This window comes from Herpailurus yagouaroundi, unplaced genomic scaffold (assembly GCF_014898765.1).
Source record: "Herpailurus yagouaroundi ecotype Mexico unplaced genomic scaffold, PumYag 67700, whole genome shotgun sequence".
In the NCBI taxonomy this organism is placed as follows: domain Eukaryota; kingdom Metazoa; phylum Chordata; class Mammalia; order Carnivora; family Felidae; genus Herpailurus; species Herpailurus yagouaroundi.
This window is the reverse complement of record NW_024420499.1, coordinates 3,203,963-3,227,112: the sequence shown is the minus strand read 5'-3', so window position 1 is coordinate 3,227,112 and position 23,150 is coordinate 3,203,963. Positions and strand designations below refer to the sequence as shown.

At 42.5% G+C, this 23,150-nt stretch overlaps 1 protein-coding gene across 1 annotated transcript in view; it reads right to left on the bottom strand.

Moving 5' to 3' along the window:
- The window catches only part of TRPC5 (transient receptor potential cation channel subfamily C member 5), a 276,342-nt gene that overhangs the window by 135,178 nt on the left and 118,014 nt on the right, over positions 1–23,150 (bottom strand). Inside the window, exon 3 of the mRNA XM_040468429.1 lies at positions 8,170–8,568. Within this exon, the coding sequence (XP_040324363.1) occupies positions 8,170–8,547 (378 nt within the window). The 5' untranslated portion in view covers positions 8,548–8,568. The remainder of the gene's footprint in view (positions 1–8,169; positions 8,569–23,150) is intronic.

Genomic DNA, 23,150 nt, shown 5'->3' with positions numbered 1-23,150 from the left:
TTCCATCATGAGGGTAATGGCGTCCCAAGCACTGCTTTCATCACCAACCCTTCACTCCAGCAGCCACTGTGAACAGGCCACCGTCATTCCAACTCCCCCAACTCATTCACTTCCCCCCTGACCAGCGTGCCATCGCTTTCTTCCTTTCCAGCTCAAAGCCTATTTCTTAAAAATGTTCCTCCCTTAAAACCCCTGTGTCTACTTGTGTCTGGAGTGTCTTCCTGTATTGTCCACATCACACATTTTAGATGATGTAGCATACATTTGCTTGCACTGTTCTATTTCTGTCCCGTGGCTTTTGTTGGCATATGGAAAGGCACAGTAACAAGGTAGTGTTTGGTGCACTGGGATAGGACAGCTGGGAAGGGAGATGGAAGGAGAGCTCTGAGTTTTGCACCGATATTTCACACTTGAACTAATTTGCAACAAGCGGTATAAGCTGGAAAAACCAATAGCAGTGAGGAGAGGAGCCTGGGGTGAAAAGGAGACAAACATTGGCTGCCTTTTAGACAACTGAACATATTAGGTGAAGGAGGCGGGGGCAGAATATCACACGCAGATGAGATAGACCTGCCCTAGGACAGAGCAGAATAAGAAACTTCCTAACTGGACATACTATGTCGACCATGAGCGTAAAGCTGTAGAAAGGAAGCCCTGAGTTGGTGGTAACCCTGAAGGGAGGGGGGGAGGGAGCGTGGCTAAAAAGTCGCATGTGTTTTTATTTAGTGATTTACTTTTTACACTACTTTAGGGATTCTTCTTTGTGAGGTGTTATGCAGCCAGCTCCCTTGGGCTTCTTGAAACCAGGTTTAAGTAATTATGTTTTTTTTTTTCTTTCTGAGAGGTGAATATCACTATCATATCTTTTGTGTCCCTTGGAACACAGAAGGCCATGCTCACTAAGAGGGGCAGGGGCTGGTTGGACACCATGTGCACGTCTGTTCTCCACACGAATCTATAAATTTCTTGAGGGCACTAACTGTATCTTTCAGTTTTACTGTGAGGCATATAATTAGCAGTCAAAAATACTTAGACAATTGAATTGAACTGAAGAGAGTTAATCATTTGCTGAAACTCTGTCATCAATGAGTTGTTCCAGAGAGACACGACTTAGAGCTGCTTTGTTTATTTTCAGCTTTGTTGTAATTGTCACCACTTCTGATGATCCCTCAGAGGCAGAGCGGAGTAGTAGAAAGAGTGGCTTGGGAGACAGGAGGCATTTGTGCCAGTTTGGACTCGGCTAAGTGACCTTGGACATGTTAATTTCAGACCACATGATTTTCAAACTCTCTATAGTTCTGCTCTGTGAGTGCAGTAGGCCTTGTCTACTGAAAATCAACAAAGATACACGAGAGGAAGTAACTCAGTTTGTCAGCTTGGCCACTATGATGTGATGCAGTCATTTTGAAATTTTCTTCCAAAGAAGTCGTTGATTTCTTTTTTTTAAAGTTTATTCATATATTTAGAGAGAGAGAAAGAGGGAGAGAGAGAGTCCCAAGCAGGCTCCAAGCTGTCAGCGCAGAGCCCGAAGTGGGGCCCGAACTCATGAACTGTGAGATCACGACCCGAGCTGAAATCAGGAGTTGGACATTCAACCAACTGAGCCACCCAGATGCCTTGGCTGATTTATTTTCTTGAGTTGATTGACACACCCCATGTTTTTGATCTAGAACTTTGACTTTGGAATGAAGATCAGAGAATGAAAGCTGTTACTCAGATTACTATAAAGGTAGATACCTACTGTTGGGCAAGTCAGGTAACAAAGAGTTAATAATGCTACTACTAGTCTGTATTAATGCTAATGATATGGGTATTATATAGCAAATGCTATGGATCACAAATTATGCCAAATGTTCAAAAATAGTTCTCACGTCAATCTTGCAACAATCTGTGACACGGGCAATATCATTATCCCCGTTATACAGGTAAGAAAACTGATGCTGAGTCACAGTGGACAACTTTTTCAAGGTCACTCGGTCTGAACTCTCAGCTATGATGTGCTAGTGGGTGCTTAATACATTTAAAAAACAATGAGTAAATAAGATTAGCCAGCATGTGATATCAGCATGGCTTCAGCTAGTAGAAGTAGGAGCAGTATTAGCTACTTACTCATCGAGTGTTTACTCTGTGTCAGGCACTGTTCTAAGTAATATATGTGCATTAGTCCACTTAATTCCAGCTATCACTCTACGAAGTGGACTCCATTATTGTTCTCCTTTACAGACGAAAAAACTGAGGTCTGGAGAGATTAAGGAAACCTATCCAATAAACGGCAATTCTCTCCTTTACTTTCGGCTCTCATATTGAGTGTTTGAGATTTAGAGGTTAGACTCTTTAGGTCCTCTCTCTGTGCCTCAGTCACCTTTGCCCAGGCCCTCAGGGTGCCCCTCCACACTGTGCAATCTCTCCCTGGGACCAAGAGGCAGGCAGGAGAAGGGAGAAAATGTAGTGTCTCATTGCTGATTTTCTACAATCTTAACACAAACACTTATCAGTGTTGTTGAAACTTAATCTCACTAGCTCATCTGTGAGACCAATTTTAATTTGGAGCCATCTGCCACAGACAAATGAGTAATTATGGCAGAGCCCAGAGGGGTGGGCCTTGGGGAGAAGGTTGGCTTAGCCTCTTTCCGCCTGCCTGCACTGACGCAAGTGACCAAGAAAGAAAATTCTTTGGGTGGGCTGTGGATGCAAAGGCCAGCAGTTCTACTTCCCTGTTGCTTAAATCCTTGGACACCACTGAACAAGGAGGGATGACTTTGAGGTCATACAGCTTGCCTAACAGCAGAAGGGAGACCATTGTCATTAAGGCGGGGCAGAAGGAGGTAATCTGCGAACTGAGCCTCTCTCTCATTGTATTAGTCGTTCCTTGTGATGAGTGCCACTTGCCAGCTGGTCTCTCCACACAATATGACCGGCTAAGTCAAATTGATAGAGTGAGGCTGAAAATAATAGTCATTGACCTCTGTCTAGCATTTAAATTTATTTTCAAAAGACTTTAATGTACCTTATTTCATCCTAATGAAAAGCCCCTAGATTAGGTATTGTTCCCTTCATTTTATACATGAGGAAATTTAGTCGTAGGGTGATTCTGTAACTGGACAGGTGTAAAACACCTTGGGTCTTGCCCAAGGTCATCCTGTTAGCTGCAAGCTGGTTAGTACCTCAAACTCTGAATTAGACTCTGTCATCCTGTCTTCTAGATGAGTGGCTGTCCAGCTATGCTTGCTCCTCAGGGACCACGGAGGGATAGGAGTGTGTGTGTGTGTGTGTGTGTGTGTGTGTGTGAACAAGTGGGGCTTTGGGCCCTGATCTGCACTTAAACTAGGCCAGCTCTGCTTGGGTCTGTTTGCCTATTTTACTTCTGGGAAGGATTTCATTTAATGAAAGGCTCTGCTTCTGAAAATGTCTGAAAACCACTTCCCTAGTAGTATTTCTCATGGAGAGTTTAGTGGGTTGAATGGAGTCCCCTCAAAAGATATACTCACCTCTTAACCCCCAGTACCTATGAATGTGACCTTATTTAGAAAAAGGGTCTTTGCAGATGTCAAGTTAAAATGACGTCATCGTGCATTAGGGTGGACCCTAAATCAATGACTGGTGTCTTAGAAAGGAGAGGGGGATCAGGACCCAGAGACACAAGGAAGAGACACGGAGGAGAACTCTGTGCGACGATGGAGGCAGAGATTGGAGTGATGCGGTTACAAGCGAAGGCATGGAACAGATTCTCTTTTAGGGTCTCCAGGAGGAACCAGCCCCGTCAATACCTTTATTTGAGACTTCTGGCTTCCTGAACCATGAGAGAATGCATTTCTTTTATTTTAAGCTTCCCAGTTAGTGGGAATTTGTTATGGCAGCCTAGGAAACAGATACAGAGAAGTCCATAGACCTTTTACCTAGAAATGGGTGAGGGCGGGCTTATTAAAATGCTGGTTCCGGGCTCCAACCCCAAGCCTCTGGACCTGCAGGGCCTCAAGAGTCTGTATTTTGACAAGTTCGCCATATGCACAATGATTAATCTTTGAGCTGGTTTTGACCATACACAGGTACAAGACTCTGCTCCCAGAGTCAGTGCGCCAAAGGAAAAAGGCTTGATGTACAAGAAATTGGCTGGTATTAAGCCTTCTGTAGTGCAAAAATTTTGAATTCTGAGAATTATTTAAGAGTGTTTACCCTAAGGAGTCACAAAATCTGCCAAGAGAGTCACATTTTTGGAGCAGCCAGAAGACCCCAGAACAACACACACACACACACACACACACACACACACACACACACATACACACACACACACACGCACGCACACACACAGTCTTATACTTGTCTGGTGCAGAGAATTCTGATAAAGCATCACCATTTTGACTTTAAGATTTGGTCCCTATTAAAAATGCAGTTTTCATGAAAAAAAAAGTTATTAAAAAAAAAATGCAGTTTTCCATATGAGTGCTGATACTTGAAGCCAGTGTCAGACATTTATGCCTGGCCTTTGATCTTTACCTGAGAGCACTTTTGATAGGCTAGAAGAGGGAGAAGAACAGGATGGGCTGAGCAGAGGGGGTCTCGTTGCCAGCCTGAGGCCAAGCCCTTGGCCAAGTAAAGCCAAAGAGGGCCCCAGTTTATCCATCCAAGATTGATGGAGGTCAGCTGTGCCCAATCTCTTGGCGACATGGGGGAGGGCCAGTGAAAAAGGCCAGGTGTTTGGCTTCTGGGTGTGGGAGGGGCACCTTCCTGGGAGTGGCCTACCCCGCCGGACCTGCGGTCCTTCAGGAGGCCTGTGTTTGCTCACATCCCTGATTTGCTCCCAGGTAAACAAATCCTGATTCTATTTCCCAGAAAGGCAGAACTTCAGCACGGTGGCGGCCTGTTGTTATAGTTACTGACATATGACTTGCCACAGTGATTGTCAGAGCAATGGGAGAAAATAAAATTTAGCAGAGGCTGGTGGTGGGGGTTGGGAGAGAGAGAGGAGGAAGGGAAATCTGCCGAAAAGACTTGGAGCTGGGGCCGATGGCTGTGTGCCTTTGTACATATGGTATGATATTCAAGTATGGACAGAGGAGGTCTTACACTGGCGGTGTCTGAAAGGATCTTGGGAAAAGACAGCCTGTCCCAAACAGCTTCACCCCGTTCCACACGCCTGACATTTCACCATTAGTGGTTCATTCCTGTGAGTTAAGCTCTGCCTTTCTCCAGGGGAGGTCACGCCTTAGATTGTACCCTGGAGTGAGTTTTCCTGGTGCCTTTCTTCCCCAGAGTTTGCCAGGGCACTGGGGAAAGATGGGGGAAATGGGGATCATCAAATAAAGACATGGCCTGTTTTCAAAACTCCGAAAGTATTGCTAGTTCCCTCTTTGGAAACCCCCCTGTGCTCTGCTCTCTTTTGCAACAGTTATGAAGCTGAACGTGCAGGATGTCTGAGAGATACACATAGCTCTTCCTTATTCATCAGCAAATATTTATCTATCACCCATTATATACTAGGCATTGGCTTAGGTACTACTGGGGGAAACATGGAAACAGTTGGGCATTAGATTATGCCTGACATTTAAGAAACAATCTAGTTACAGAGACCAGACATTTACACAACTGAGGCTGACCAATAGTACACAGTTGTGTGTGAGTAGTGTCAATGGAAGGATAGAGCTAATGACTGCATAATCTCAGGGGTGGGCAAGATCATCACAGGGTAGGGTGTCTGGGTAAGCCTTAGTTCAGAGTAATGCAGTTTTTAAAACATTTTTTTAATGTTTATATTTGAGAGAGAGAGAGAGAGAGAGAGAGAATGACAGTGCACGAGCGGGGGAGGGGCAGGGAGAGATGGAGACAGAATCGGAAGCAGGCGCCAGGCTCCGAGCTGTGAGCACAGAGCCCGATGCGGGGTTCGAACCCACAAACTGTGAGGTCATGACCTGAGCCGAAACTGGATGCTTAACCGACTGAGCCCCCCAGGCGCCCCCAGAGTAACGCAGTTAAATCACTCCGACCCTTAGCAGGGCTGTGGTGAAATGGGGCAGAGAACAAATCAGTTTTGATAGGAATGGTGATGTGGACTCAGTAGGGAACATATTCATACCTCTCTGCTTTGCTCTTCATCCAAATTCTGGCCTGTCCTTTCCAGAGAGCTCTTGATCCTTCACGGGTCTACCCTGTCTCAGAACTCTGTTCTGCGAATCCCAAGACTTAGATTGCCACAGAAGCAGTATAGCCAAGTGGTTAAGAGGGTAGGTTTAGGGGTTAGGTGGCCTGGGTTTGAATCCTGGCTCTGACACTGAACTGTGATCTTGGACAACTGATTTAACTGTGACTCAATTCTTCTCATGGGTAGAATGGGGGCAGTAATAATAGTGTCTACCTAACCGAGGTGCTGGGGGGATTAAATGAGCCAAGTGGTGTAAGTTACTTAGCATGGTGCTGGCTGCATACTATTTGTTCATGAAATAAGTGTTTGTTGAGTGCCCGTGATATTGCAGGCACTTTCGTAGTGTGGGGTTACAGCTGCGCTGTATGAAATGCTGGTGGAGAACGGAGGCATTCAGGCCCTTTATTCAAGGAACTTTTCATCTGTCTTTCTTCCTGTTCTATCCATTCCAATTCTTAGTCTGAGAGTTATCACTTAAGTACTTTCATTCTTTTTGTTTAACCAGGCAGGCAAACAGTAAAGCTGCACTTCCCTTTAAGCCGAGCTTTGGCCATGACCCATAAGGTTTGATCTGAAGTGTTCTCATTATCTGAGCACTTTGCAGTTTGGGGCTTGATTTTTACTATTTTATTGCTTTTTTAATTATTAAAATTAAAAAAAATGTTTATTTATTTTTGAGAGACAGAGAGAGATAGCCTGAACGGGGGAGGGGCACAGAGAGAGAGGAAGACCCAGAATCCGAAGCAGGCTCCAGGCTCTGAGCCGTCAGCACAGAGCCTGACGTGGGGCTCGAACTCACGAGCCGTGAGATCATGACCTGAGCCGAAATCGGACGCTCGGCCAACTGAGCCACCCAGGCGCCACTATTTGTTTTGTTTTTTGTTTTTTGTTTTTGCTTTTTAATGCATTGTCGTATTCCATGTTTGATGATACTGTATTTTTTTTTGTCCCTACTATATCTTTCTCCCTACTTCGTCCCTACTATGCTCCAAAGGAAGAGAGTGGAGAGACCTGTCTGACTTGAGGGGTTTAGGAGAAACCTGCAGGAGACAGGACATGAAAAGACCATTACTGAAGGGTATTGAGCGCTAGGCTTCATGCACTGGTTTCTCTTCTAATGAGAGCTTGTAGTCACTGAAAGGGTGGGTAACAATGGCAGGATTGTTATGCTGTGCTGTGAAGAATAAGCCGGCATCATTGTCCAGGAAGGCTTGTGAGAAAGAAAGGGGCTATCGGCAGAGAATCCAGTTAGAAGATTTTCATGTCAGTCTGGGGCAGTGATTCTGAAAGCTGAGTGTGCATCAGGATCCCCTGGAGGGGTGGTCAACACAGCTTGGTAGGCCTCACCCCCAGAGATTCTGATTCAGAATTTGCATTTGCATTTCTAACAAGTTCCCCTGGTGATGCTAATGCTGCTGGTCCAAGAACCACACTTTGAGAATCCCTCAGCTAGGAGGGAGATGATGAGGAACACAGGGAGAGTGGTGGGAGAAAAGAAAGTATGTAAGAGATTGGAGCGAAAGAAACCACAGGGCTTGGGGATTGGACATAGAGGCAAGGAAGGGGAAGAACTCAAAGATGACTCCAGAGTATTAAACCTAAGTGCTTTGGAGGATTGGAGAGTCACAGAGGCAACCCCCCAAACATTTAGGGGTGGCATGTAGTCATATCACAGGTACTGGGAAAATACATGAACCCCTATATCCATTTGCACGTGCACCACGGTATTCACATTTAAAGGAGGAGCTTGGATGTTCTGGAAATGGAGAGCACACTTCTGGGTTGCCACGTATTGAATGCATATGGGCAAATGCTCACAAAGAAAAGGCAAATGAGGAAGACCTAGTGTGGGCCACGCAGGGTCGCTCTAGGATGCCACCTGAGATCACTGATGCGATTTCTGAGAGCAGAGGGTTGCCATGCTAGGGCTACTTAATGCCAGCCTACCTAACCTTCCCTATTTTCAAGGCTTCTGATCCCGGGGCCTTATTGTTCCCGGCTATTTCCCAGCCTGTAGGGATTTCTCTTACCTGCTTCTCTCCACTGGGCCGCCTGTAGCTGAGCAGAAGCTCCACAGCGCCCACCACCTCCTTGCGGATGGCGTAGAGCAATGCATCGCCTACATACACGCTGTGGTTCAGCAGTAGCTCCATGATCTCCAAATTCTCATTCTCAATGGCAATGAGCAGGGCGCTCCGGCCCAGAGGATCCATGCAGTTGATGTTGACATTGTAGTAGATCTCAGCCTCCTGTAGGGCCTGCTTCACGGTGGCATAGTCCCCCTTCTCCACAGCATTGAGGAACGCCTTCTCTTCTGCAGAGAGCTCTGTCTCAGCCCTCACGATTTGCAGGGGGATACGGTCTCTGTAAGGTGAGTAGTTGACTTTTTTGTAGTACAGTTGGGCCATGGTTCATAGCAACTTAGCAACCTGAGTGAGAGAGAGGGAGACCAAAGAGATGCTTAGGTGCCTGAAGGTTTCAACTGGATAAGTTGCTCAAGCCCATTGTGCTTCGGTCTATTATTATTAACGTTATCAATATATTAATAGCATTAGTGGCAGTTATCATTTAGTTACAGCTCACTGTGAACCAGGCTCTGTGCTAAAGGATTCCTTCCTCATAAAGCTATTGTGAGAGTCAAATGAGATAATATACTATCAGAGCAACTGGCAGTGAGTAAACCTCCCAAGACATGGCGCAAATTAATTCCTCCCTTCCCTTCTGCTGTCTGAAGATACTCATGATAATACTGCTGATTGTCAGAGCGACCACTGGCCAATTTTCTTTAGACCCTGGGCCTATGGGCCGGTGCTAATTTTCAGTGCCACATTGCAGCTTCCCCAGATGTAGACCCTGTATTAAAATCCAGTTTTCATGCTACCTGAAGCCCTGCTTTTTGCTGCTTCTCAGTGGGGAATGGGTATTGGCTCCGATAGGCCAAAGTCACATACCCCCTCTGCCGATTCATGATTTTTCCTCTACCGCTCGAAACCAAGGAGCTTATGGATCCGATAATCTGTTCGCTTCAGTTCTGAGAAGAGAATGGTCTGTTTTACATGCACCACATCTAAAGCCCGATTTCAATGGAAGTGATTTTAAAGTAAAACCTATTACTGAATTCCTACAATGTGTTTAACTTTCTCCGGGAAACCAAGAAAAAAAGACAGTCTTGGCCTTCAGTTGCGTAGAATGAACGGCAGTATAGAGTTCTTGCCTCTATACTGTTTCAGATCAAATTCATGCACATTCCTCACTGACCTCCTCCTACTAGCCCTGTGAGATAGGAATGCTTATTCTCCCCAGGGGAGAAGATGAGGCTCAGATCCATAAGGTGATTGGCTCCCCTTTCTCTCCCACCCCGGGGACCTCCAGGACCCTCTGGAGGCTGAGTTTGGCTGGACCCACTGAAGTGTCTCATTACCGAAGTATTTTGCCAGCAAAAGGAAATGGAAATGTGATAAAGGGCCACTTGTGTCATCTGCTGGGTGGAAGAGAAGATGAAGACATGACATATGCCTCAGTCTTCCAGGTAATTACATCCCTGCTTTGGCAAAGGGAGAAGCATATATTATACCAAGTGGCATTTGCAATTCATGTGCCTGTGGTCTTCTGGGAAGTTAGTATTTGAAGGTGAGTGTCACCTCATACCCTGAACAGGCCCAAAGGACAAATTTCTCTCTGCATCCACATCTCTGTTTGGCTGTCTTGATACGCACTGATATTCTGTGCTACTTTCAAGTAACTCAGCAGTGGCTGAGGAAAGTGGCACTTAGAGTAAGCATTTGTCACTAAACAGCTAATGACTTTAATAATCCTAATTGTAGACTGCCTCCCCGCCTCCCCATCTCCATTATAAACAAAAAGAGGGGAGGAAGAAGAGACAGTGTGATCTCCTGAAGAGAGACCCAACAACTGGATTCAGTTTATATTTATTTATATTTGTTTTATTTATCTGTATTTATTTATTTATATATATTTATGTATTTATTTCTATTATATGAACACGCCGGAAGCCGTCAGTAGGCCTAGTGCTGTGCTAGTCACTTGGGGAGGGTATGAAAGAATAGGTGCATGCCTTCGTCTCTCGCCTAAACCATTCCACAACCTTACAATTGATCATCCTGACTCCATTCTTTCCCCCTCCACGGAGTCTCCCGCACCATTCCCAAGTTACCCCGTAAAACACAAATCTGGTTCCATTTCGCTCTTCCTTGCTTAGTTGTGATGAACTCAACATTCCTTTCTGAGGTCTGCTTGGTTTTGGTTCGTGTGTTTACCTCTCCAACTTCTCACCCTCATCCACTATTCTTTAGCCTTGTGCAGCTGCCTTTGAGTCCCCCCACATGCCAAGCTTTTGGCCACCTCAAGACCTTTGATTACCTCCTGGAACACTCTTCTCCAGCTCTTTTAATCTTTCAGGTCTCAACCAAATGTCACCTCCTCAGAGCAGCCCTCACCAACCACTCTTTCTAAAGTGGTGCCTTCATAGTCTTCTCTCCTTTTATTCTTTTCCTTCTTAATGCTTATCACAATTTGTAGTGACATATTTCTTTTTTGAATTGTTTTTACATTTTTACATTTGTTTATTTTTGAGAGAGCACAAGTGGGGGAGGGGCAGAGAGAGAATGAGACACAGAATTGGAAGCAGTCTCCAGGCTCTGAGCTGTCAGCACAGAGCCCGATGCGGAACTTGAACCCAAAAACCATGAAATCATGACCCGAGCCAAAGTCGGACGCCAGCCAGGTGCCCCTGTAGTGACATATTTCTTTGTCTTACTGGATAATCATCTCTTCTGTCCAATTTGCTTTAAATCTCAAGTTCAGGGACTGCATCGGTCCTGTTTTTATAGCACCTGCACCTAGCCAAGTTCCTGGCACACCCTGGATACTTGATATATATTTGATGAATGAATGAGTAAACCTTCCATGATATTCTCTCATCTTTCTCCATCCCAACCTAAGTTCTAGACATACTGAGCCATGCTCTCTGAGTGGCCCTTTAATGACCATGTCTTTGCACATAGCTTCATCCTACTCTCTCCACTTAACAAACTCCTTCTCGGCTTCAGCACCTTGCTCACAGTTCTCCTCCTCTGTGAAGTCCCCCCACCCCACCCCCAACACTTTCAGGAGGTTAGCCAATCTCCCTCTGAGTTCTCCACTGGTACTTGGATGACATTTCTCCAATGTCACCTAATAGCATGTTTGTCTTTATGCCACTAGGGTTTGAGTACCTTGATTCCTGTCTTCCCAGCACTTGCAATGGGGTCTAGAACATGACGGGTGCTCAACAGATGAATGTTTAATGAACAAATACAATCTAGCTGAGAAAGGTTGGCATGGTCATGGAATGAAGGGCTAAATTATGTGGTAGTGATACTTTGGGATTTCAGGAAGGGCTCAGTGAAGGCTGGAGAGCTCAGAGAATGTTTCATGGAGGATGTAGCTCTTTAGTGAGTTCTTGAAAGATGAATTAAAAGTACAAATGTGGGGGCACCTAGCTGGCTCAGTGGGTAGAGCCTGTGACTCTTGATCTTGGGGTTGAGTTTGAGTGCCATGTTGGGTATAGAGATTGCTTAAAAATAAGACCTTAAAAAAAAAAAAAGGCAATGTGAAAATGTGAGGGTGGTCCAGGCCCTACAGAACATAAGAACAATAGTAGTGAGATGGATCATGGCCTAGTTGGGAGAAATTGATAGGAGCACAGTTTTCAGGCTATGATAAGATACAAAGATGAGAGGTGAGCTAAAAGGCAAGCGCTCACAACCTCAGTTGTCCCATCTGCAAAACGATCTTAAATGCTCGCTGCCCATTTGCCACTTAAGAAGTTACCCTGGGAGAAAAGGCTAGATGTATTTTCAGATGGGGTCACGAGTGATGCTGTGCTAAGCACTGTTGCCGAAGGAAGATCTGTGCCCACTTGAGTAAGGCAAAGCTGTGGGGTAAACTGAAGACAAATGTATCCTACAGCAAGATGAGAAGGAAGGGAGCTAACTAAATCGGTGCCCTATTATGTGCCAGGCACTATGCCAGGAGCTGGTGCAACAAAATAATTAGTATAGCTTTGAATACTTAATATGCCCCAGGCACTGTGCCAGGGCAGAACTATTGCTACTACTGCTTCCGGTGCTAATAGTAATAATAATGGAGGCACCACGCAGGACCATTCATTGAACTTTCACTGTGTGCCAGATGTGTGGGTCATAGTAGTGAATGGGGGGGGGGGGCAGTAAAATCATGGTAATTTGAGACTTGAAGTAAGGATAATTGGATTATATATAGTCAATTCAGCGTCTAGATTTACTTTTCATCTCTTGCATTTGAAACGGATCTGGTCTATTGCATTTCCAGTGGGCTATGCTATGAGAAGCCTCACAGTATTCCCCTTAGAGAAAAATCTCTCCTCCAGAGGTTTGCCTGAGAATATACTATTAGAGAGTCACTCTTTTGCGTTAAGGCACTGCATCTCTAAAACTACTCCCAGAAGGAATAAAAGATCACGTGGCTAACAGCTATTAACACCTTTAAAACTTATTTTTACATTTATTTATTTTTGAGAGACAGAGCACAAGTGGGGAGGGGCAGAGAGAGAAGGAGACAGGATCCGAAGCAGGCTCCAGGCTCTGAGCTGTCAGCACAGAACCCGACGCGGGGCTGGAACTCACGGACCGTGAGATCATGACCTGAGCCAAAGTCGGACGCTTAGCCGACTGAGCCACCCAGGCGCCCCAACAGCTATTAACACCTTAATGTGTATTCTTTGATTAGGGAAGTTGCTGTGGCCTTCAAAGTACAGAGACATGTGTCTAGGGCAGGAAAGGTGTGATGAAGGGGAAAAGAGAGGCCTGGTATCCACCCTTGGAAATCTCTTTCATGCCCACTTCTATACTACACATTGACAATGCTGTAAAATGGGTTCCTGCATTGTCTGACTATACGTAGGCTTACGTAAACATCTAATGACTTGCCTAGTGCCCTGCTCTCTTCCAACCCCTCGGCCGGTGCCATTTTACCCTTGCTTACAGCTTTAGCTTCAGCTTTGCTCCAGGCTCTGGGACCTATCCTTTCTTCATATGCTTGCTGTTCGTCCTACTCTGCCATTATTCTGGGAACAAATAGCTAATGATAGGGTTTCTGGCATCTCTTGAGGATGTATTATTGGGAAGGTTCCTTCCCGTCACCTTTATACTTGGCAGATTGTACTCATTTGCCATTAACCTAAGCCAAGAGATGAGGTTGGCTTTCCCATCATTCTGCACTGGCCTTGAAGTATATGCTGAACTGAACGAAACAAAACCAGCCAGCACTTTATGCCATTCTACAAGTGAACCTCACTCCCAGTGTAGTCCCCCAAGTATGGAACATTAGGAATGGTCTAACAGGGTGCCCCTGGGGGCTTCTCATGTTCTCTCTTTTCTGTGCTGCTAGCCAGAGGAGATTGTCTAATGGGATCTGTGACATTTGTAGGCTTAAATGATATGATTTAAGGAGCTCAATCAATGGGCTGGGCAGAAGGCCAGGGCGCAAATCCCAGCCCAGATCACTGCCCAACTCAGGACTTTGTCTGTGAGGAGGAGAGCATGGCTTCCCACCCAACTAAAAAAAAATTGTGCCTTTAGAGGGACATGGTATCTGTGTGTGGTTTTCACTCTGTGCCGTGAGAATTGAGCTTGAATAGCGAAACCCTTGTGACCTCTCACCCTTATCTAAGCCTATCTATCCACTTCTGCATCTCCTCAGAGCCCTTTAAGACAGGTAGATTTAATCTGATAAACTTGTACAATCTCAAGTATAAATGGTGGATAATAAGCACATTTAGTGAATATGTACCAGGCACTGTGGTAGAAGATGATGGTAATGGCCGAGGGGCTTAAGGCCATATGTCTTCCAGGAAAAAATTACATTTAAAAAGGAATCTTTAATGCCCAATCCAAAAAGTGACTAAAATGGAAATTTTACATACAAAGGCAGAGGAGTGGGCTGGTGAGAGGAAGACTGTGTGTGTGTGTGTGTGTGTGTGTGTGTGTGTGCACCCGTGTGTTTGGTGGAGTGTTGATTTTGAGAGCATTTTGGCTCCTTTCAGAGTACCACTTTGAGAACGTCCTAATTTTAATGTAGTAATTCTAATCTTTCCCAAAAAAGGTGAACCAGATCCTGCACTTCCTGCAGGGGACCTCAAAGGTCATCTAGAATACTCTCCTGCCCAATGAAAAGGTCCCCTTGACGATATCCTTGTTAAGTGACTATTCAGTTAATGAGCCCTTCCACTGATGGGAAACTCAGCACTTTCTTACCTGTGTGGTGGATGCGGACTTTCAGGAAATGCTTTTCTATGTTCACCTGAAATCCTCTGCCTGTGATTCCTATCTCATTGCCCTAGTTGTTTTGTCTAGAGCAGCAAAACCCTTCAAATGTTTAATTTCAGCTCTCGTGTCTCTCTCTGTACTGAGTCTCCCCTTCTCAGGAGTTATGATCATTTTAGTGGTCTGCTTCTAGTTACACTATATTTTGTTTCTCTTGAAATATCGTGCTCAGAAATGCACGGAGTGCTCTAGAATGGTCAGGCTGGCACAGATTACAGTGCACCTATTTTTTTCTTCATTCATACATTCAGCAGTGCTTAGTTGAGGTCAAGGTACCATAGCATCTTGTTTCAGGAGGCACTTTAAACCAGCCTGCAGGGGTGCCTGGGTGGCTCAGTCGGTTAAGCGGCCGACTTCGGCTCAGGTCGTGATCTCGAGGTCCGTGAGTTCGAGCCCCGCGTCGGGCTCTGTGCTGACGGCTCAGAGCCTGGAGCCTGCTTCGGATTCTGTGTCTCTCTCTCTCTCTGCCCCTCCCCCGTTCATGCTCTGTCTCAAAAATAAATAAACGTTAAAAAAATTTTTTTTAAAACCAGCCTGCATAGTGGTGTATTGCAGTATTGCTTCTCATGTGTATAGAATTTATCAATTCAAGAATTTTATTAATTTATACATAATAATAAATTAACATTAAGCACTTATCAGATGCCAGATACTATGGCCCTAAATGCTTCACTTACATTATTTCATTATTCCTCACTTTTAGACAGTTCCTATTATAATCTCCCATCTCACAGATAGGGAACCTGAGACACAGAGAGGTTAAGTAAATTGTTTTAGTTCACACAGCTAGTAAGTGGTGGTTTGGGATTAGAGCCAAGCTTCTAACTCCAGAGTCTACATTTTTAACTACTTCAATGAAGGTAGACTCTTTTATATGCTCCATAATCCCTGTAATAGTACCAGGAACAGTAGATACTCATTGTTTCAGTTCAACAAATACTTGTTATGCACCTTCTATTTGTCAGGCCCAGAGTACTTGGTAGTGGGGAATACAAATATGTGTATATATATATATATATATATATAATGTGTGTGTGTGTATATATATATATATATATATATATATATAATGTTCTATGCATATAAATGATATAGACCTTGTTTTTAAGCAACCGCCAAATCCAGAGGGAGAAACAAATGAAAATAAGTCAAATGTACTATGGTATGGTAAGGATTCTAACATATAGTAGGGGCACAAAGGATCAAGCGTTCAACTCTACCTGGGGAGGTAATTGAAGAGAAAGTAATATTTGAGCCATGTCTTGTAAAGTGGATAGGAGTTCACTACATAGCAATGCCGGGATGGTCATCCGAGGCAATAGACACAGCACGTGCTCAGATATAGATGTATAAAGCACAATGGTATTTTAAGAGAATGTTAACTTTCTATTCTTCATACCTCTCAAGCATGTGCCACCTGGGGACCTTTGCACATGTGGTTCACTGCCTATAACCCTCTTCCACTACATCTTTCTTTCTTTCTTTCTTTCCACAATTTCTTTCTTTCTTTCTTTCTTTCTTTCTTTCTTTCTTTCTTTCTTTTTAAAGTTTACTTAATTATTTTGAGAGAGAGAGGGAAAGAGAGAGAGCACAGGGGAGGGGGAGAGAGAGAGGGAGAGAGTGAATCCCAAGCAGGCTCCATGCTGTCAGCATGCAGCCCGACATGGGTCTCCATCCCATGAACTGTGAGATCATGACCTGAGCTGAAATCAAGAGCTGGACGCTTAACTGACTGAGTCACCCAGGCAATCCCATAATCCCATAATTTCTTTCTTAACATGTAGGTTTCAGATCAAATGTCATCTCCTCAATAAGCCTTCCTAGACCACTTTTTCTAATGGAACCTCTCACATGTTCCTCTCCATCTCATTACCCTGACTTGTTTTTCTTCAAGAACTTATCACTATTTGAAATGATCATATTTATATTTATTATTTTAACAACTAGCTCTCCCAACCAAAATATAAACTTCATAATAGCAAGAGCCTTACCTATAATATTTACTACTCTATACACAGAGCCTGGCACATAGTAGGCTCTCAGTAAGTTTGTATTGAGTTATTACATGAAATAATGATGAGGATAGAGATGGGGTAATGTTCTGTCACTAGAGCTCTGCTTTTGTTTGTATGTTTAACTTCCTCTCCTCCATACAGCCATGTGCTCAGGCAAGAAGCCCCTCCTTCACCTCAAGGAAAGAGTCTTAACTGGTCTAAGACTAAGTCAATATTGGTAATTCCAATATTTCTTTGGCAAGTGATTGATCTAGGTTTGAGTATTTGTTGCAACTCTGGCCAATGCGATGTCCTAGGGGACTTCTGAGAAAGGTTTCTTTGTTCTGCAAAAGAGATGTAAAAAGAGAAATATTTCCCTTTTTGCCTCTGAATGTTGTCATTTGCTTGTGACACCAAGGACTTTGGTAGCCACCTTGGAACTATAATGACAGTCAACCTAAAAGATTCAGCCTACATGCTGAGGATGGCATAAATTGATTCCTTTATGAGGTCTTTGAGCCATTTAATTAACCAATCTGGGAGTTGCTCAATCTCTAGTCTTTTAGTTGTATGAGATAAAAACTCCCTGTTTATTAACCCACTTTTAAGCATGCTTTTCTGTTATAAGAAGCTGAAGACATCCTAAGTGACTGCATTTTCTGAAAAATTACCAAAATTAAACCATAAATAAATGGAAAAACTGAACAGATTAATAATTATAGAAGAAATTAAAATAATTTGAGATATCTACCAATTAAAAGTCTTTCTACTCAAGTGGTTTCACAGCTGCATATATAGAGCTTTAAAAACATACAGATGAGGGGCGCCTGGGTGGTTCAGTCGGTTAAGCGGCCGACTTCGGCTCAGGTCATGATCTCACGGTCCGTGAGTTCGAGCCCCGCGTCGGGCTCTGTGCTGACAGCTCAGAGCCTGGAGCCTCTTTCAGATTCTGTGTCTCCCTCTCTCTGACCCTCCCCCGTTCATGCTCTGTCTCTCTCTGTCTCAAAAATAAATAAACGTTAAAAAAAAAAAAACATACAGATGATCATCTTGTTATTAAAAATAGTTTGGATTATGGAAAAAGAATTAATTATACAGAGCTTGCATAATGTTAAGGTCAAAATTTAATCAAGATAACCTAAGATGAAAACTATAGACTATTTTAATCATGAAAATAATACCGAAAAATTCTAAATAAAATATTAGCAAATTATAACACAGTAGCGAATTTGGAGAATAATACCTTATGACCAAAAGGAATTTATCCTAAGAATGCAAGCATGGTTCAATAGGAGGAAATTGTCAATACAATTTGGTAAATAAGTCAATAACTTAAAGGAAAGAAAACATGATTATATCAATACATGAAAAAAAGAATTTGCTTTAACTCAGCACCTATTTTTAAAAGAAACTAAAGTAACAGTGGAACAGAAATAAACTACTTATCCAAAAAAGAGACTATTTACCTTACAACAAGAGTAAATATAATAAATTGTGAAATACTGGAACCATTGTCATTAAAATCAAGAACAAGGTAGGTTTTACCCTATGACCCAGCAGTAGCACTGCTAGGAAGTTACCCAAGGGATACAGGAGTGCTGACGCATAGGGGCACTTGTACCCCAATGTTTATAGCAGCACTCTCAACAATAGCCAAATTATGGAAAGAGCCTAAATGTCCATCAACTGATGAACGGATAAAGAAATTGTGGCTTATATACACAATGGAGTACTATGTGGCAATGAGAAAGAATGAAATATGGCCCTTTGTAGCAACGTGGATGGAACTGTAGAGTGTGGTGCTAAGTGAAATAAGCCATACAGAGAAAGACAGATACCATATGTTTTCACTCTTATGTGGATCCTGAGAAACAACAGAAACCCATGGGGGAGGGGAAGAAAAAAAAAAAAGGAGGTTAGAGTGGGAGGGAGCCAAAGCATAAGAGACTCTTAAAAACTGAGAACAAACTGGGGGCTGATGGGGGGTGGGAGGGAGGGGAGGGTGGGTGATGGGTACTGAGGAGGGCACCTTTTGGGATGAGCACTGGGTGTTGTATGGAAACCAATTTCACAATAAATTAAAAAAAAACAAAGAACAAGGTAGGTTTGCCACTATTAGCACTATTATTCAATTTTAAGGTTCTGACTTTTGTAGTAAGAAGATGTGAAAATATGATAAATATTTAACAGAGGAGACAAAATTACCTTTATATTTACATAATGTAATTGTATAATAAAGTGCCCAAGAAACTTTACAAAAATCTGTTAGAACTAACAGAGTACTTTGGTAAGGTGAGAGAATATAAGAAAAATATATAAATACCAATAGCCTTAAAAAATTTAACCGTAATCATTACCTTTACATTTACATAATGTAATTTTGTAATAAAATACCCAAGAAACTTTACAAAAATCTGTTAGAGTTAACAAGGGATTTGGTAAGGTGACAGAATGTAAGAAAAATGTACAAATATCAATAGCTTAAAAAATGTAGCCATAATCATCACCATCACTCATAAATTAAAATGGAAGAAACCCAGGGCACAATAGTGACATCTTAAGATATCCAGGAATTAATTTATTTAGCAAGGAACAGGGTCTATGTAAAAGAAGTTATTAAAGGGGATAAAACAGGACCAAAGAGAATAGGGAAGCACATTATGTTGCTGAACAGTAAGACTCAGACCAAGAAAAATATAATTTCTTAATTAAATTAAGACATAAATTACAAAAAGTATGTCGTTCAGGTTTTATATGGAGCTCGACAAAACAAAATAAAGTTTAAATAAAAGGATAAATGTGTAATGTTTCCACAAAATTTTTGATTAAGGAAAAAGGACATTGTATAAAATGGCAAAGTAGGGAACTCTAAAAACCCATGTCTCCACTAATGCAGTAATTAACCATCATAACAAAGACCATCAGAATCAACTTTTCTGAACTCTGGTATCTAATAAAAAACTTAAAACAATAAAAGTAGTGCTTAATGAAGAAAGAAGCTACTAAATTTTGGCGAGAGAATTTTGTAGCATTTCTAATGAACTGCCTACCATCTCCTGCTCCTCAGCTTGGATAAAGCTATGGAGACAGTGGCTCCCATCCCTAGTTGTGGCTTGCTGGTGTCAGGCAGGGCAATATGGATTTTGTTCTCAAAGAATTGTGGTCTTATATTTTGACTGGTTAATACATATGTACTGAATTGCTGCATGAAAAAAAGGAATCAGCTGAGAAGATTGCCTGTTTTTACACACCCTCCCCCCTTGGAATTTTCTGAGTTAGAGCACCCTCCCCAATAGTATTTGCCAAATGCTGAACAGCAGATTTGAGCAAGTAGAAGAATCAGTGAAACTGAAAACATCTCAATTAACATTATCCAGTCTGAGGGACAGAAAGTAAAAAGGAAGAGTACCTTGGATGTATGTGAGACACTACCAAGTGTACCAACAGATGCATAACGGGAGCTCTAGAAGGAGAAGAGAGAGAAAAAGTGGCAGAAAGTATATTTGAGTAAATAATGGCCAAAAAGATCCAAAATTTGATGATGCACATGAATCTATATATCCAAGAAGGTTAATAAACTCTAAGAAGGCTAAACTCCAAGGAATTCCACACTGGGACACATTAAAATCAAACTATCAAAAGACAAAGACAAAGAAGGAATCTTGAAAGTAGCAAGAGAAATGACTTGTCGTAGACAAACAATCTTCAATAAAATTAATAGCCAATTTCTCTTCAGAAACCATAGAAGCCAGAAGGCAGTGGGTAATATGTTTAAAATGTTGAAAGAAAAAAGACCTTCTCAACCTAAATTCTATATCCTGCAAAACTATCTTTCAAAAATAAAGTTGAAATCAAGACATTCCCAGAAAAACAAAAGCTGAAGGAGTTGATTGCCAGTAAACCTGCCCTATAAGAAATGCTAAAGGGAGTCCTTCAGGCTAGACAACAATTCAAAACCATATGAAGAAATAAAGAAATACTGGTGAAGAGAAGTACATAGCTAAATATAAAAGCCAGTATCCTACTTTTGGTTTATAAGTCTTCTTTTTTGTATACATGACTTAAAAGACAAATGCATAGAACAAAAATTAGAAATCTATGTTAACTGACATAGTAAATAAAGATGTAATTTGTGACAAAAACAACATAGAAGGGGAGGAATGGAGCTGCATAGGAAGAGAGTGTTTATACTATTGAAGCTAAGTTATTATTTTTTAAAGTGTTTTTATTTAGTTTTGAGAGAGAGGAAATGAGTGGGGGAGGGGCACACAAAGAGAGAGAGAGAGAGAGAGAGGATCTGAAGTAGGCTCCAGGGTCTGAGAAGTCAGCACAGAGCCTGACGTGGGACTCGAACTCATGAACAGTGAGACCATGACCTGAGCTGAAGTCAGACACTTAACCGACTGAGCTATCCAGGCACCCTGAAGCTAAGTTACTATTAACTGCAACTAGCTTCCTATACATTGAAGATGTTGATTTTAATCCCCAGGGTAACCACCAAGGAAATAATTAAAAACATATATAGAATATACCCCTCTTGGGGTGCCTCGTTGGCTCAGTCAGTAGAGCATGAGGCTTTGATCTTGGAGTCATGCATTCGAGCCCCACGTTGGGTGGTAGAGTTTACTTAAAATATATATATATAGAATAGGAAATGAGAAGTAAATCAAACACAAGGCTGAAATGAAGGAATTGATAAATAAAACTATATAAGACATAAAGAAACAAATAGCAAAATGGCAGAAGTAAGTCCAGTAATTATAGTTTGAAGGGTTTAGGTGGAAGCAATGCAAGATAATGATGTTCCATTTGGCTTGTTCCATTTGTTTGAGGGTTTTGGGGGGGCTGAGGTGGAGGGGAATCAGGAAGGAAAGATCCAGTCATCATGTGGAGCACAGCATTGAAATCTGGTGATGTAGAATTGGGAGTCATCAGAATATTGATCAAAGGTTCTCAAATCTCGCTGTACCTTAGAATGAGCTGATAAGCTTTTAGAAAATATCCATGCTTGGGTCATAGTACCCCCATCCCCAACACTGACACTTAGGGACAACTCCCTGGGTGAACGTAATATGCGGCCAAGATTGAGTACCATCATTATAAGGTAACTGGAACTGTTGGGAATGGATATGATTTTCAGTGAGAGTGCAGAGATCAGGGGGACTGGAGAGGAAATTTCTACTTAGTGTGGAGAAAGGTTTAGATATCCACTGTCCAGTGTAGTAGCCACTAGCCACATGCAGTTATGTAAATTTAAATGAATTAAAATGAAATGAAATAAAAAAAATTCAGTGCTGCAGTTACACTAGTCCCAGGTGACTCATGACTACCATGCTGAACAGCACAGATACAGAACACTTTCATCATTACCGAAAGTTCTCTTGGACAGTGCTGGATCACCCAAATGCCTCCTCTACCTCCACAATGTCTACAATACAGAGGACTTTTTCAAATTCAGGGTAGAACAACATAGTATCTATGCTAAAATGTAGGTACTCTAGTTTGCATAATCATTTTCATGGCTATGGCCATGTGGTGTTTTTATTTTTGTAAGGTCTCCAAATCTTTATTAAACTTCTCTTTGATGTCCAGCAGAGTTATGTGGAACTGCTGGAAGCTGAATTAAATCGATGCTTTTCACTTTCACTAAAGTGAAGACATGAACAAAAAATATATATTTGTCTCCCTCAAGTCACTCAGCTGAATTGGGAAGTTTAACTCTGTTGCTCAACACTCATTATCACTTTGTCTGCATGATATTCCTTGAAGTAGTCAAGGGAAAGGCAGAATGGATGGCACTGATTACAGCAAATAATAGGCAGTGTAATTGGTTAAAAGTGTTGCATCTGATCATTAGTCTTGGGACTGGCTTTCATCCTAGATCCCACAGGCCATCAGAAATGAGTGTCTGTCTCCTTACTGTTACCTGTTCACTTTGGAATCTAACATGACATTGTTCACATAGGAGCTTACTGGCCAAACAATCCTTAAATGGGGCAGAAGGATTTCTTTAAGTTTATTTATCCCTTTTGGCCAGAACTGCCATCTCCCAGTAATTCACCAAAATGACTACCACAAAGGGAAAGAGGAGAGGTACCCACTATTTGTTCTCTATGCCTTTTAGAAAACATAGAGTTGTTCCTTTGGCCCCATACTTGCAAATCTACAAGAAAGGTGATGTTGTTGACATCAGAGGAAAGGGTGCTTTTCAAAACGGAATGCCCCACAAATGTTACCATGACCAAACTGGAGAGTCTACAACGTTACCCAGCATACCGTTGGCATTGTTGTAAACAAACAAGTTAAGGGCAAGATTCTTGCTTGAGAATTAATGTACGTATTGAGCATATTAAGGACTCAAAGAGCCGAGAGAGTTTTCTGAAGCATGTGAAGGGATCAGGAAAAAAGAAAGCCAAAGGGAAAGGTACTTGGATTCAACTGAAGTGCCAGCCTGCCCCACCCAGAGAAGCACATTTTGTGAGAACCAGTGGAAATGGCCTGAGCTGCTGGAACCCATTCCCTATGAATTCATGGCATGATAAGTGTAAAAAAATAAAAGACTGGGGCGCCTGGGTGGCTCAGTTGGTAAGGCGTCCGACTTCAGCTCAGGTCATGATCTCGTGGTTTGTGAGTTCGAGCCCCCCGTCGGGCTGT